We start from the raw sequence: 13770 nt of genomic DNA, 5'->3' as shown, positions 1-13770 counted from the left end.
CAGGCCAAGGCACGGCCGTCCCGACACTGCCATAGCACGAGCACGCTGCAGCCGGGGAAGGGCACACAAAGAAGCCCCCTTTATTGAGGAAGTCCTGCCTGTTGGGGGTCCCCACGCTGCCCCCTTTGCACAGTTCCAGGGCTCACGGCCCTCCTGGGATGGCTGGGGGCAGCCTGAGAGCCGGGTGGGGAAAGAGCAGGCAGAAGGGGCAGTCCCAGAGGCCAGTTCCCATCGTCTGGCAAGCCACACTCTCACTGGGCTTTCTTGGAGATGGCTGCGGGCCTCCTGCTCGGCGCGGGGGTGTGCGGTGCTGGCGGGGGAGCCGTGCCATACCAGAGCTGGAGCAGGACGAGTCCGTGGCAGATGTGGAGGGAGAGGGAGCTGCAGACTGTGGAGGGGTAGGTGTTCCAGCAGAGCTCGATCACGCCCAGCAGCAGCACCCTGCAGGGGGCAAAGCTGGGGGTCAGCAAGGAGGGGGGACACACCAGCCCCCCTCGCTCCCAGACCTCCCAGCAGGTGGGTTTTCCCCCTCCCCAGCAGCACGTACTTGGGCATGTGGGCGAGCTTGGTGGTAGGGGTGCACCAGAGTAAGTAGGGCAGGGTGTGGAAATACCAGACGTAGAACTGGTAGTGCAGGGAGCGGCTGCAGCAGATGCCCAAGAAGTTGGAGGAGAAGAGGACGAAGACGATCTGTGCGCTGGCATTAAGGGCACAAACGCAGGAGGCTAGAGGTGCGATCCCGCAACAGTATCCCAACCATACAGCACAGCTCTTTCCCCCAGGACAGGTTGGTCCTGACGGCACCGCAGGACCAGGAACCTGCAAATGCTGAGCCCAACGTCCACCCTGCCCTGCCCTGCCCTGCCTTCTCCCCACCTCCTCGCTGCCCACCCTGCCAAAGGATATTGTTGATGGTCAAGGGAGGGGAGGAGTGTTTCCTTTCGGCAGGATCCTTCAGTAGAATCAGGATGCTCTCTTTGGACCTGAGGGGGAAGCACAAACATCAAGAGCAGCTGCTGAAAATCTTTCCCACCCTGACCTTCCCCTGTGAGCCACGATCCCTGGGCAGCACACTCCCCAAAACAGAACAGTAACTCCCCCTGACTCCTGCCTGCAACCCCAGAACCCCATTGTGGGGGCAGGGGAGTCGTGGATGTGTATCCTGTACCATGGGGGCTGACAGGGACCAGCACCCGCGGGGAACCCCAGGTCTCACCTGTGCCACCGGTGCAGTGCAAAGAGCCCCAGGCCGGCCAGGTGAGCCAGAAGCAGCATGGTGTGGAAAGCCCGATTCTGGAAAACCTCTTCTGGGAGGAAGCGCCAGTTCACTGTCCATTTGAACTGGAACTGGCGGCCGAGGTCGAAGGAGCGAGTCAGGTACCCCACGGGGTTCACCAGCAGGAATGGCAGCCCCAGAACTATCTGCCAGAGACACGCCAGCACCCTTGCAGCAGCTGTAAGCCAGGTCTCCATCACCCTCGCCACCTCCCGAGAACCCCAGCACCGTGTGGGGTGACAGGGACAGTCAGCCAAAGATGGGAGCCCCGTAAATTAGATTATTCGTCAACCTCCAGCTTGCTGTGTGGGGCCAGCTCAGGTGCTGGTGCCACTGTATATCCACCCAGAGGTCTCCAGCCCCCAGGACAGCCAGGCAGGATGCTGGAATGCAGGCAGAGCAGCCCAGTACCCGCTGCCGGTGGGGCTGCCAGCCTTGCCCTGTAGCCGATGTGAGCAGGGACCCACCTGGAGAAGGGCACAGATGCAGAGCTTGGGGATACAGCCCAGGAGACCAAACCGTTGGAGGAGGAGGAAGAGAAGTCCAGGTGCGAAGAGCAGGATGTTCATCTTCACGGACACAGCCAGGCTGAGCGGGAAGCTGTGTTACCGCTGCGGCCCCCGCCACGGGTGCCCAGGCAGCCTCCTCCCTGCGGCCGAGCTCGCTCACGCACGCAGCACGCCGTGGAGAGCAGCCCCTGCCCTGCTCCCAGACCCTCACCTGAAGAGGAGGCAGCCCCAGGACCAGCGCTCCTCCAGGAAGAGGTTGATGGCGAGGAAGAGGATGGCCATGGCGACGGGGTCGTTAAAGAGCCGCAGGACAAAGATGGAGTGGATGCGGTAGGAGGCGCAGCACATGAAGAAGAAAACATACGGGGGGACCTTGCATCGAACAGAGAGACACGAGGGCAGTCAGCAGCCTGTCCCGGACCCCCTGCTGCAGCCGAGCTCCTCCAAACCTCAGCCCCCCAACGCTGACCTCCTGCCCAGCCCGCTTCCCCGGGGTGAGGACCGAGCAGAGCAGGAGAGGCCCCAAGGCGGCCGGTGAGATCCCCTGGCTCCAGGCTACCTTGTTTGTTCGGCAGTAGATGCGGAAGACGAGGAGGAGGTTGAGGAGGTAGAGGCCGGCGAAGAGGTACTGCGCCAGGCGGATGTCGGTGCCGCGGCCCGTGGCGTAGTACAGGCCCAGGAAGATGTAGACGAAGCCGGCGGGGTAGCTGTGGAGAGACGGGAGTGAGAGGCCAGGCCCTGCTGCCCCTCTGGGCCCCCCCCCCGCACCCCGGGAGCCCCCAGTCGCAGGGAGCTCGGCCGTCCCCGTCACTCACACCAGTGGCCCGGTGTCACCCTTCAGCTGGGTGTAGTCGAGGGTCCCGTTGGCAAACCCCTCCACCTCCTCCATGTAGGCCTTCCAGTCGATCTCGGTGTCTGCGGGGACGGCCGGGGGTCAGGCGGGGGGGGGGGGGGCACTGCGTGGAGGGCTCCCCCACCTCCAGACCCCCCGACCCTGCCCTGCACCCCCCTGCCTCGCTGTCACCCGAGACTCCCGTCCCCCACGGCCCCATCCAGGCCCCCCCAGCCGTCCCCCCCCCACCGATGCCCGGGGGTTGCTGTCACCCACGCGGGCCGGGGGCAGCCCTGTCACTCTGCCAGCGGGACCACCCCCCCACACACCGCTCCAGGGGGAGACCCCAGCGCTGCCCAGCCCGCGGACGAGCTGTCACTGCCCGGAGGACACCCCCCCCACCCCGGGCCGGCTCCGCCAACCCCCCCCCCCACCCCGCCCCGCTCCGGGCCAGGCCGGGCCCCGGCACTCACAGGGGACCCTGCGGATGACCCAGAGGTTGACGCCGCCCTCGGCCAGGCAGAGGCAGGCGGCCACCAGCGGGGTGTAGCTGGGCTCCAGCAACGCCGCCCGCCGCTCCCGCCAGACCCGCCGTAGCGCCGCCGCCGCCGTCGCCCCCCGCCCCGCCGCCATGGCCGCTCACGCCGTACCGCTCCGTTCCGGCTCCGTTCCGCGTTTCCGGCCGGAGGGCTTAGAGCGGTGGAACCGCCGAAACCGGAAGTCGCACGTGGGGGACGGGGGGGGGGGAAAGCGGGCGGCACGTGGCGCCCGGTGCTCCCCCGCCCCGCCCCGCCCCGCCCGGCATGGAGCGGCGGCGCGCGCCCGCCGCCAACCGCCGCTACCGGCAGCGCCGCTTCTGGGACGCGCTGTACCGGCAGGAGGGCGCCGAGCCCCGGGAGTGGCTGGGGGGACTGTCCCGGTTCCTCCCGGAGCTGGAGGCCGAGCTGCGCCCCGGTGACCGTATCCTCGTCCTCGGTACGTGCCCGGTGGAGGGCGGGCGGGGCTAAAGGTCCCGCCGGTGGATGCGCTGGGACCGGCCGCGAGAGGGCGGTGCGGTACCGGGCCGGGGGGGGGCCCCGTTCCCGGGGGTGCGGGCAGGCGGCGGCCGGTGTAACCGGCCGGTAATCCCACCTGCGGGCTGATCTGCCGCCGGCCCGGCAGGTTCACCCACCTCCCCCCCCCCCGCCAGCGCCGGGCAGGCGGGATTAGGCGGGTGTAATCACCGATCCTGTTAGCGGATCAGCTGCCGCCAGCTGCGCTTAATAGCCCCCAAATCCCCCCCCCCCCCCCCCCGCCGGGATCCCCCTGGGGAGCGGCTGAGCCCCGGCGGAGCGGCGGAGAGGAGGGGGCTTCTCCCCGCGCCCGCCACACCGGGGGCCCGTGTCCCGCTGGGGTCGGCCTGCCACCGACCGGGCAGGGTGCTGGTCCCCTGAGGCAGCCGTCCCTCTGTCCGTCCCTCTGTCCATCCATCCCGGTTAAGTCCCCCCCCCACGCTGCCCGCTACCCTAATTTGCCACTGCCCCCCACCCCACAGCAAGCTCTTGGGGGGCACGGTCGGGAGAAGGACTGGGGACCCCCCCTGCCCCTTCCCTGCCTCCAGCATCCCCGGGGCTGGGGGGGGGGAATGACCTGGCATACACGGGCTCCCCCCAAGACCCAAAGCATGCACCTTGCAGAAAGGGGGTCATTAAGAACTAGCCCGGCGCTCGCTAATTAGCGGCAAGGCAATGACCTCCTCCCTCTCCGGCTCACCCCAGCCCATCCGCTCCCTTCCCTGGGTCCGAGCGGGGCACCGACAGGGTTGAGGTGCAGGCGGCCGCCGCTGCCGCGGGCACCCCCGAACCCCGGCTTTGCCGTGCCCCCTCGCAGGCTGCGGCAACAGCGCCCTGAGCCACGACCTGCACGAGCTGGGCTACACCGACGTCACCAGCATCGACTTCTCTCCCGCCTGCATCGCGGCCATGCGCACCCGCTACGCCCGCTGCCCCGGCCTGCGCTGGGCCGTCATGGACATCCGCGCCCTCGCCTTCCCCGACGCCGCCTTCGACGTGGTGCTGGAGAAGGGCACCCTCGACGTCCTGATGGTGGACGAGACCGACCCGTGGGACGTCTCGCCTCAGGCGGCCGCCGCGATGCACCGGGTGCTGGCGGAGGTATGGGGGTGGGAGGGAGCTGGGGGGGGTGGTGGTGGGGGGTGGACCCCATCCCCATTCAGGTTCAGATTGTCCCCTCGCCACCCTGCTTCCCTGGGGATGCCCCAGCCGCTGCCTCTGCCCCCCTCCCGAGCCAGTGCTACCCTCTCTGCTACCCTGCAAAGGGGCACCCGGGGGGCTCCCGGCACCCCTGGGGGGTGGGAGACCCCCCCCCCCCCACCCCATCACCTTCTCCCCGGGGAGGTGGATGCAGCAGGGGGTGTATCCCTGGGGACCCTGGGTCCTGCTGGGGGGCTGGCTGACTCCCCTCTTTATTTACACCCTAAATACAAAAAGGTGGCAGTAAAAACGGGCCACATCCTGGCGTGGGTGGCAGTAGAGGCACCCGAGGGTGCCCAGAGGCGACCTGGGGGGGGACACACCAAGGTGGCCCTGCCCACCCAGGGCAAGGTGATGACCGCAGGGCAGTGACAGTCTCTCGCCCCCCCCCCCTCAACCCCAGCTTCGATCTCATTAGCCGGGGTCCCCATCGGTCCAGGGTTGCCATAGCAACCCCCGTCAGCATCGACAGGGCCCTGGCGTTGCCACGGGGACGGGCGATGCCTCCGGGCCCCGATTAATTGGCGGTGTCGGAGGCAGGGACCGGATTGAACCTGCCCCGGTGCGGGGGTGCGGGTCCTGGCAGCCTCCCGCACCCCGCGGGAATAACTGCGAGGATAATTAATTGCTGCGCCTGCCCGGCACCCTTGCGTGCGGACACGGGGTGCTGGGAGGGTGCTTGTGGCTATTGCCCCCCCCATCCTCTTTTGCCCCCCCCCCCCCGAGCTTTGCGCCGCTGAGCCGGGGAGGGAGCGGGACCCCGGGCGCTGTGGGCAGCGGGGCTGTCCTCGCCATCCGGGCCCTGCCCTGCCCTGCCAGCACTGCTGCCTGTCCTTGTCATTTGGCCAAACGACGAGGATTTAGTTCTTTTTTTCCCTTTTTTTTTTTTTTTTTTTTTTTTTTTTTCCCCTTTTTAATCCCCCGCTCAATCCCTGCCCTCCCCCAGCATCGCTGGGCACCGGCCTCCGCCCGCAGCCAGTCCCCGCTGTCCTCGTCCCCGGGGGGATTCGCTGGGCGTTCCCACCCGCTTGCTGCTTTGCCGGTCCCTTTGCAGGGGTCTGGCTGTGGCTGGCACCCCCCTTCTCACCCCCACCCCCCCTTTGCATGGGGGGGGGGCTGGGGTTTTCACAGCCTCTGTCTTGCTTTCCCTGGAGAGGGGACGTAAGGACCCGAAAATCCACCCTGCCTGCGGGGATGCCCCAGGGACACCCCTGTCCCAGCAATCCGGGGGCAAGGGGGGGGGGGCGCTGGAGCAGGGAGCAGCCCCCCTCACCCCCCCCCGTGCCGGCTGGCGGATGGGAAGGTTTCCTGCGCCCGTCTCTAAGCAACGGCCGTTAGTGCTCTATTAATGAGGATGGGATGCGGGATGCCTCGCTCAGCTCCAGCCGGAGATCCCTGCCTGCCCCCGGCCCTGGGGACCCCCGTGCCCGTCAGTTGGGAAGCTGTGGGGTCTTTCCAGGACGGATGCATCCGGCGCCTTGCGGGAGGGATGCTGAGCTGAGTGCCTGGGGGGGGATGCAGGGACCTGCCTTCCCCTTTTCCTGGCCAAAACCACGAAGGTTTGGTTGAAAAGCCACCGCCGCAGTAAAGGGGGGGGGGACCACACAGGCCGCCTGTCCCCTCTCCATCCCTGGCCCCAGCCAGCGCTGAGCCGTGGAGCTTCCCAGCAGGATTAAACCAGAGCTTGGGAAACACCCCCCCCCCCCCCCACCTTGGCCCCCAGCCCTCTCCCCTGCCGCAGTGGCTCTCTGCCCTTGCCGAGTGTGGGGGGGTCTGGGGGTGTCCCCGCCTGGGGCAGGGTGCTGGCAGGGGTGCGGTGGGGGGGGTTGGCTGGGGGGGCTGGCCGCCCACCCACTCGCCCGCCCCGGGCACTGCCTTTGCATGCCGAGCACGCGAGCGCTGGCCGTAAAAGCCTTTTGACATTGGATAAAGCCAAGCAAGAAAATTGATGTTCTTTTCCATCCTGTTAGCGGGGGCTTAGTTCCAGCGGGGAGAAAATGGTGATTAAAAGGGTTGAGTCCTCTCCCATCCAAACCGTGCCCCCCCCCCGCCTCAGATGCTGGGTGTTGGTGGGGGGGGGGTGGCACTGGGTGTCCCAGGGAGGGGTGGGTGGGATGGGGGTCGCGCACTGCTCTGGGGGGTCCCTGTGCCCGGGAGGGTGAAGCTTTTCCCTGCACCGGGGTTGGGTCTTTGTGCTGTCTGCTGTGGATGGGGGTGAAGAGTTTTGGGGTGCAGGGAGAGGTGGTGCGTGGGGACCCCAGTTCCTCATTGCCACCGGGCTGCAGGTGGTCTGGGGATGTCAGAGCCGGGATGGGTGTCTCTTCGGGGGTCGGGGGGCAAGGTTAGGACAGGAGATTTGGGGGTGCGATGGGAGAGGCTGGGGTGGGGGGGAATCTTTGGCAGATGGTGATGGGGTTCCCTGGGGATGGGGCCGTCCCTGCCAGAGGGGCTGAACCTCACTGTGTGTGTGTGTCCCCCCCCCCGTTCCGGGGGTTCTCCCGCCGCAGGTGAGCCGGGTGCTGCGCCCGGGGGGCTGCTTCATCTCCATCACCTTCGCCCAGCCCCACTTCCGCAAGCCCCACTACGCCCAGGAGGCCTTCGGCTGGTCCCTGCGCCACGCCGCCTGCGGGGACGGGGACGCCGGCGCCTTCCACTACTTCCTCTACGTCATGCGCAAGGGGCAGCCCCTGGACCCCCCCGACCTGGCCCTGGGGCGCCGACTGCACCAGCCCCCCCCCACCCCCCGCCCCGCCACCACCCCTCGCCCCCCCGGACGACGACGAGGACTATCTCCTTGCCATCCAGCTGTGACCCGGGGGGGGGGCCTTCCCTGGCCTCCCCCCACCCAATAAAGCCTTCAGCTGCTCCATCCTTGTGGGTGGGGGACGGGGAACCGGTGTGTGTCGTCCCCCCCCCAAGCTGCCCGGTGATGTGAGTAACGGGAGACAAGGCGGGGGGAGCCTGGGTCTCCTCCCGGGGGGCAGCGGGATGCTCCAGGGAGCGGGCGATGCTGTGCCCCCTCCCAGCCCTTCCCTCACCCAGCTGGAGAGCAGCCAGGGCTCCGGGCTTTGTGGCCGATAATGAAACCAAATCGGGTTTAATTCCACCCATCCATCTTGCGGGGAGCGGCTCCCTGCCCCCCCCCCCCCCCCCGCAGCCACCAGCACAGGCAGCAGGCAGCTGGGCTGGGGGCAGAATGGGGGGTGCTGGCACTGGGTGCAGGCGGCAGGATAGAGGGTGCCTGCTGCCCCCCCCCCCCCCCCCCATCCTGCACCAGTACCCCTGGACCAGTCGCCTCGGCCGTGGGGGTGTGCAAGGGCACCATGTCCTTGACACCCCCCCAGCCCCGGCCGGGCAGCGGGGGTTCCGGGCTGGGACGTGCCAGCGCGGGGCTGGGGGCACCGTGGGGCGCGGGAGTGGGCAGGGTGGCACGTCTGCCCCTGTCCCCCCCGTGTGTGTGTGTGTCCCCCCCCATCCCCGCTCCTGGCTGCGGTGAAGACCCCGGCGTGCCGCACACGGTCTGTCCACGCCTGGGGCCAGCAGCGCAGTGACACGCGTGTGCCAGGGGCTGGTGACAGGCGTGCCACCGTGTGCTGCCGGGGCTGCCCGCGCATGAGTGCCGGCACGGTGAATGCACGGATGCCACCGGGGCTGACCCCAGGGGCTGTTTGGGCACCACCCCCCCCCCCCCCAGGGTGGGTGACACCGGGGGACGCGGAGGGGACCCCTCCTCGGAGGGACGGCGGTAACATACCAAAGAGGCGTGAGCTGCTGGACTGCTATTTCTGGCAAAAGGCGTAAGTGGGTCAGCCGGTGGCTCCCCCCGCACCGGGAGCCAGCGAAGGACTCTGGGGTCGGCCCCCCCACCCCCGCCATGCCACCCCATCCCGCAGGCACCCCAGAAACCATCCGGTGCCTGGGAAGGACAGAAAGGAGCAGGCGGCTGCCGGCCTCGCCTCGGTACATGAATGTATTTTATTCATTGCATTTTGTTCACCAGTACAGTGAAAAATGGCATTTAAATTTACAATGGATCATTCGTAGAACATCATGACACAAGTATCTTTTTTTTTCTTTTTTTTTTGTGTTTTTTTTCTCGGTTTTGTTTTTTGTTTGGTATTTTTTTTGTTGTGTTTTTTTTTTTTTTTGCGTCGTCTCCATAAATGCCACTCGTAGGTTATTGAAAAAGATGACGAGTTTCTCATGCACATCAGACCCCCCCGAGAAGCTTCTTAAAAAATAAAATTAAATTAAAGTACAAAATTAAAAACAACGACTCAGGCCGGTCCCTGCCCTCCCTGTTCCCCCCCTCCCCGGCCCCGCCACCCTCGAGCGAGGGGCAGCGCCGGGACCCCCTGGCACCCGCAGCCGGCCCCGGTGGGCTCTGCCCCGGTGCTGCCGGGAGGGGACTGCGGTGGCCGATGGTGCTGCCAAACCCTCCGGCCGGTCCCGCTGCCGGCGGGAGGGGGGGTCGGGCCGGGGGTCCCCGCTCCCCTCCCTGCGCCTTTGGCTTTCCTCGCACTCCCTCCATCACCGTCACCCCCCCCCTTTATTTTTTCCCCCTCGGTTTTTTCTTCTTTTTTTGTCTTTTTTTTTCTTATGGAAAAAAATATGAACCATTTTTTTTTTGTTTGTTTGTTTGTTTTCCCGATGCGGTTACTTCGACATCTCAACGTCAGCAGATCGTTTTTAACAAAGATTCGGATATAAAAATACAAATATGAGGAGTTTTCTGTTTAAAAAGAAGCGTGCCGGAGTGGTGGGGCTGACCCTCGGCCCCAGGACCGGGCGCCCGGGCCACCAAGCTCATGCAAAAAACGATGGAGCAAAAAATGTCTCTGGACAGCAGCGCTCCCCCCGCTCGTGGGGCCGGATCCCCCCCGGGATCCGGGGGGGGGGGGCGACACCCCCCCCCCCCCCCCACCCCACCAAGGAGGATGCGGGGGGACGCGCCGCGGAGCGGGGGGGGGCTGGACACCCCCCCCGGGGAAAGGGGGGGGGGGGTGTCTTTGCCCAGGGTGGGGGGCTCGGCGGGTTGTCCCCCCTCCGGGGAAGGCGGAGGGGTAAAGTGCATGGCTCGGGGGGGTGGGGGGTGGGTGGGGGGTGGCCGCAGAGCCCCCCCACCCCACCCCGGGCCGGAGCGGGGGGGGGGGGGGGGGGGGGCGGGCAGGGGCACGGCCTCCCCCTCCTCGTCGGCGTTCCAGCCAGCATGCGGGGCCGGGCGGGCTGGGAGCAGGGCTCGGCCTGCGGGTCCTGGCGGCGGGTCCCGGCTTACACCCCCGGCGGCGACTTCTCCGTCATGCCCTTGAGCACCTCGTCTATCCGGTCATCCTCGATCACCACTGCGGGGACAGGCGGGGGGCGCGTGGGCGAGGGGACGGGCGCCCAGCCTCTGCCCCCCCCCCCCCGCCCTCCCCATCCCCGGCTTTCACCCCACTCACCACCCCGGGAGGGCTCCTGATGTGCCACCCCCCCCCAGATGCTGGGGAGAAGGGGTTCAGGTGGGTGCGATGGGGATTGGGGGGGGGGGGGAATCGCCTCCCCCCCCCCCCCCCGCTCGGCTTGGGTTGGGGTAGCAACCCCCCTGCAGCCAGCCGGCCGCCTCTGGATGGGTGGTTTGGGAAGGGGGGGCAGGAATAGACCAGGAAGGACCCCCCCCCCTCTCTGCGGCAGGCGCTGATGAGAGCAACAGGACTGGAATGGGTAATGACCCAGCGGGGGGGGGGGGGGGGGGGGGGGGGCACCGCCAGCTCGGCAGGGGTGGCAGCCAGACCCCTGTCAGCAGCACCCGCTGCGCAGGACACCCCCCCACCCCGCATCGGCATCACGGTCGGGGGAGCCGGACAGCCCCTCGTCAGCATGGCGGGCTGCACAGACCCCCACCATCGGCATCACCCTTCAGACAGCCCCCCCTCAGCATCACCCGCTGGGCAGTCCCGTCCCCCTCCCCGTATCAGCATCACCAGTGGAAGGCTGGACAGACCCCTAACAGCAGCATCATCAGGGGGCTACACAGGACTCCCCCATCAACATCACCGGCTGGGCAGATCCCCCCCCCGTCACCATCACCCTCGGGGGTAGAGGACAGACACCCCCCCAACATCACTACCGGGGTGGTCAGCAACCCCCCCATCACCACTCTGGGGCTGGATTGGCCAGACTCCCCCCACACACACATCACCAGCATCACTGGGAAAGGAGCCAGACCCCCCCCCCATCACCAGCGAGGGAGAACCGGCCCCCCCATCACCCCTGGGGGGGGGGTCTGCTAGACCCAGCCACCACCACCGCAAAGGGGGGCCGGGTGGAGCAGGCAGCGACTCATCCCCCCTCATGGCTGGGGTATATTTGTGCTGGGAGGGGGCTCTGTTCCCCGCCCCCCCCCCTTTTGCCCCTGCAGCTCAAGGAGTGGTGTTTGCCTATGGACATCCCCCAAGCAGGTGGGGTGGGGGCTGCAGGGAAGGCAGGGGCTGTTCTCAGGGGTCCCCAAGGCATCGGGGAGGATCAATGGTGACAGATCAGGGTGCGGGGGGGCCAGGGGGCCATTTATTTGGGTCCTGATGGAAGCAGGGGAGCTGCTGATGGGGGTCTCTGCAGCAGACAGTAAAGCGGGGGGGGGCACACACACAGGTTCATGGAGTCCTGGGGGGACAGTAAACCGGGGGGGGGGGGGGGGGGGTGTTTGTTGATCAGCATCGCCAGCGGCTGCTGATGGGGGTCTCTGCGGCAGGCAGAAATGTGGAGGGAGAGAGGTTTATGGAGCTGGGGGGGGGCTGTTCCTGGTGATGCTGGGGGGGGGGGGCCTGTTTATAGGGAATGAGGGGGCGCAGTCCGAGGGGATGTGGGGACAGTCCCAGGGGTCCTGAGGAACAGTTCCGGGGGGGTCCTGGGGGGCACTCGCGGAGGTGCTGGGGGGCAGCCCCAGGGATGCTTGGGGGTAGTCCCAGGGGCAGTCCCAGGGATGCTGCAGGGTAGTCCCGGGGGGAGCCCCAGGCTGCCGGGGGTGTGGGGCAGCACTGGGGGGATAGCGCTGGCATCTGGAGCTGGGGATGGGGGGGCCTGCGGTTTTGGGGCAGTGCCGGGTGCCAGTCACAGTGCTGGGGGTCCCAGGGACGCTGGGGGACGGTGCCGAGCATGATGTGGGGCAGAGCTGGAGATTCTGGGGATGCTGGGGACAGTGCTGGGGGGGCAGTGCCAGGGATACTGGGGGGGGGCAGTGCTGGGGATGCTGTGGGGCAGTGCCAGGGGTGCCAGGGGACGGCGCTGGGGATGCAAGGCAGGGCTGGGAGTCGCAGGGATGCCGTGGGGCAGAGCTGGGGATGTAAGAGCCAGTGCCGGGGATGCTGTGGGGCAGAGCTGCAGGTGCATCGGCAGAGCCGGGAGTCCCGGGGACGCTGTGGGGCAGTGCCGAGGATGCTGCAGGGCAGATCCGAGGGATGCCACGGGGCAGAGCCGGGAACGCAAGGACGGATCCGGGGGTGCCGGGGATGCTGTGGGGCGATGCCGGGGACGCCAGGGATGCGCTGGCCAGCGCCGGGGACGCCAGGGATGCAAGGGCAGAACCGAGGATCCCGGGGATGCTGTGGGGCGACGCCGGGGACGCGAGGGCCAGTGCCGGGGATGCCGGGGGGCAGCGCCGGGGCGGCTGCAGGGCAGATCCGGGGGTTCCGGGGCAGAGCCGGGGATGCAAGGACAGATCCGGGGGTCCCGGGGATGCCGTGGGGCAGCGCCGGGGAGGCAAGAGCCAGCCTCAGGGATGCCGGGGATGCTGCAGGGCAGATGCGGGGGGGGGGTCCCGGGGATGCCGTGGGGCAGCGCCGGGAATGCCGTGGGGCCGAGGCGGGGGTCGGGGGGGGCGGAGGCGGGGGGTCGGGCGGTACCTCTCTTGGCGCGGCCGATCTGTCCCAGCTTGGGGGGCCGCTTGCCCTGGTTGCCCCCGAAGAAGGCGTTGGTGTCCTGCAGGCGGCAGCTGAAGGGCAGCTCCCCCGCCTCGGGCTCGGCGCCGTAGCGGCCCACCTTGTCCTCGCCGTAGGGCAGCACCTGCGACATGGCGGGGCCGAGCGGGCCGAGCCGCGCCGCGCCGAGCCGGGAGCCGGTCTGCGGCGGCGGCGGCGGCGGCGGGGAGGAAACCCGGGCGGAAGGATGAAGTCATGCATCCGGGGGGAGCGGGGACCCCCCCGGCGGGGGGCGGCTCCGGAGCGCCGCGGCCCGGCCCGGCACGGCCGGGACAGGGACGGGGACCCCCGCGGCTGGTGTCCGGTGCCCGCCCGGTTAGGATGGGGAACCCCCCCTCCCCGGTCCCGGCCCCGGCCCCGGCCCCAGGACGGGATGGTCCCCCCCCCCCGGCACAGCCTTGCCGGAGCGGTCGCCCCGACTCGGGGGTGCCCCTGTGGAGGGGGGAGCCCTTGGCACGGCCGGGTACCCCCGGGTCAGACAGCCGAGGACCACCAGGCACAGACGGGCCCTCCCCCGGCACACCGAGGTGATGTCAAACAGACCCCCCAATATCCCCCTCGGGTCCCCCAGCCCCCCCCCCCCCGAGAATCCCCCACCCAGCTCCCAGCCTCCTGCAGCCCGGCAGGCTCAAACCCGCCAGAACCCCTGGGCCGTCTCCCAGCCCTGGTCTCCTCAGCCAGGTTGCCCCCAGCCCCCCAGTTGTGCCCCTTGCCCAGCACCCATCCAGGCACCCCCTCCCACAGCCCCCCCAGTGTCAAGGTCCCCCTTTGGAGCCACACTGGTCCTGCCCCAGCCCCTGCCAGTCTCCTTGGCCCCCCACGTGTGGACATGCATGTGCCTCTGTTTGTACACGTGTGCCCATTGCATGTATTTGGAGGACTGCGAGGGGCACACAGGGGTGATTCTGCAGGTGCCCATGAGCGTGGCCCATGTGGGGACTGTGCC

General features: G+C 68.3%; 3 protein-coding genes across 4 annotated transcripts; 1 reads left to right on the top strand and 2 right to left on the bottom strand.

Moving 5' to 3' along the window:
* Nucleotides 1-57: 57 nt before the first annotated feature.
* Nucleotides 58-4458, bottom strand: ALG3 (ALG3 alpha-1,3- mannosyltransferase). 2 transcript variants are annotated; one of them, XM_030028236.2, is made up of 9 exons: nt 4370-4458; nt 2601-2700; nt 2345-2492; nt 1997-2157; nt 1744-1864; nt 1217-1422; nt 907-983; nt 548-692; nt 58-441 (listed from the first exon to the last, which is right to left on the bottom strand). In XM_030028236.2, exons 1-9 carry the CDS (start codon nt 4377-4379, stop codon nt 252-254), a joined length of 1158 nt encoding a protein of 385 aa, XP_029884096.1. In that variant the 5' UTR covers nt 4380-4458; the 3' UTR covers nt 58-251. The 2 variants fall into 2 exon arrangements, with proteins under 2 accessions (XP_029884096.1, XP_029884095.1); XM_030028235.2 differs by lacking the exon at nt 4370-4458 and adding an exon at nt 3091-3279.
* On the top strand, nt 3347-7738 carry EEF1AKMT4 (EEF1A lysine methyltransferase 4). Its single transcript, XM_030028240.2, is given in 4 exon segments — nt 3347-3592; nt 4487-4770; nt 7377-7598; nt 7600-7738. Coding segments are annotated over 4 exon segments (759 nt in total). The 5' UTR covers nt 3347-3420; the 3' UTR covers nt 7681-7738.
* Nucleotides 7739-8825: 1087 nt separating this feature from the next.
* On the bottom strand, nt 8826-13018 carry CAMK2N2 (calcium/calmodulin dependent protein kinase II inhibitor 2). The gene is made up of 2 exons (XM_030028241.2): nt 12750-13018; nt 8826-10211 (listed from the first exon to the last, which is right to left on the bottom strand). Exons 1-2 carry the CDS (start codon nt 12916-12918, stop codon nt 10141-10143), a joined length of 240 nt encoding a protein of 79 aa, XP_029884101.1. The 5' UTR covers nt 12919-13018; the 3' UTR covers nt 8826-10140.
* Between the last annotated feature and the right edge of the window lie 752 nt (nt 13019-13770).

Source organism: Aquila chrysaetos, chromosome 10 (genome assembly GCF_900496995.4).
Source record: "Aquila chrysaetos chrysaetos chromosome 10, bAquChr1.4, whole genome shotgun sequence".
NCBI lineage: Eukaryota > Metazoa > Chordata > Aves > Accipitriformes > Accipitridae > Aquila > Aquila chrysaetos.
This window is presented reverse-complemented; position numbering and strand designations above follow the sequence as displayed.

Coding starts and splice junctions, on each gene's coding strand:
- ALG3 (XM_030028235.2), bottom strand. CDS start 3,250: ATGGCGGCGGGGCGGGGGGCGACGGCGGCGGCGGCGCTACGGCGGGTC. Junction 2,158..2,344: donor TCTACTGCCGAACAAACAAG/GTAGCCTGGAGC, acceptor GTTCGATGCAAG/GTCCCCCCGTATGTTTTCTT. Junction 1,865..1,996: donor TGGGGCTGCCTCCTCTTCAG/GTGAGGGTCTGG, acceptor CTTCCCGCTCAG/CCTGGCTGTGTCCGTGAAGA.
- CAMK2N2 (XM_030028241.2), bottom strand. CDS start 12,918: ATGTCGCAGGTGCTGCCCTACGGCGAGGACAAGGTGGGCCGCTACGGC. Junction 10,212..12,749: donor GATCGGCCGCGCCAAGAGAG/GTACCGCCCGAC, acceptor CTGTCCCCGCAG/TGGTGATCGAGGATGACCGG.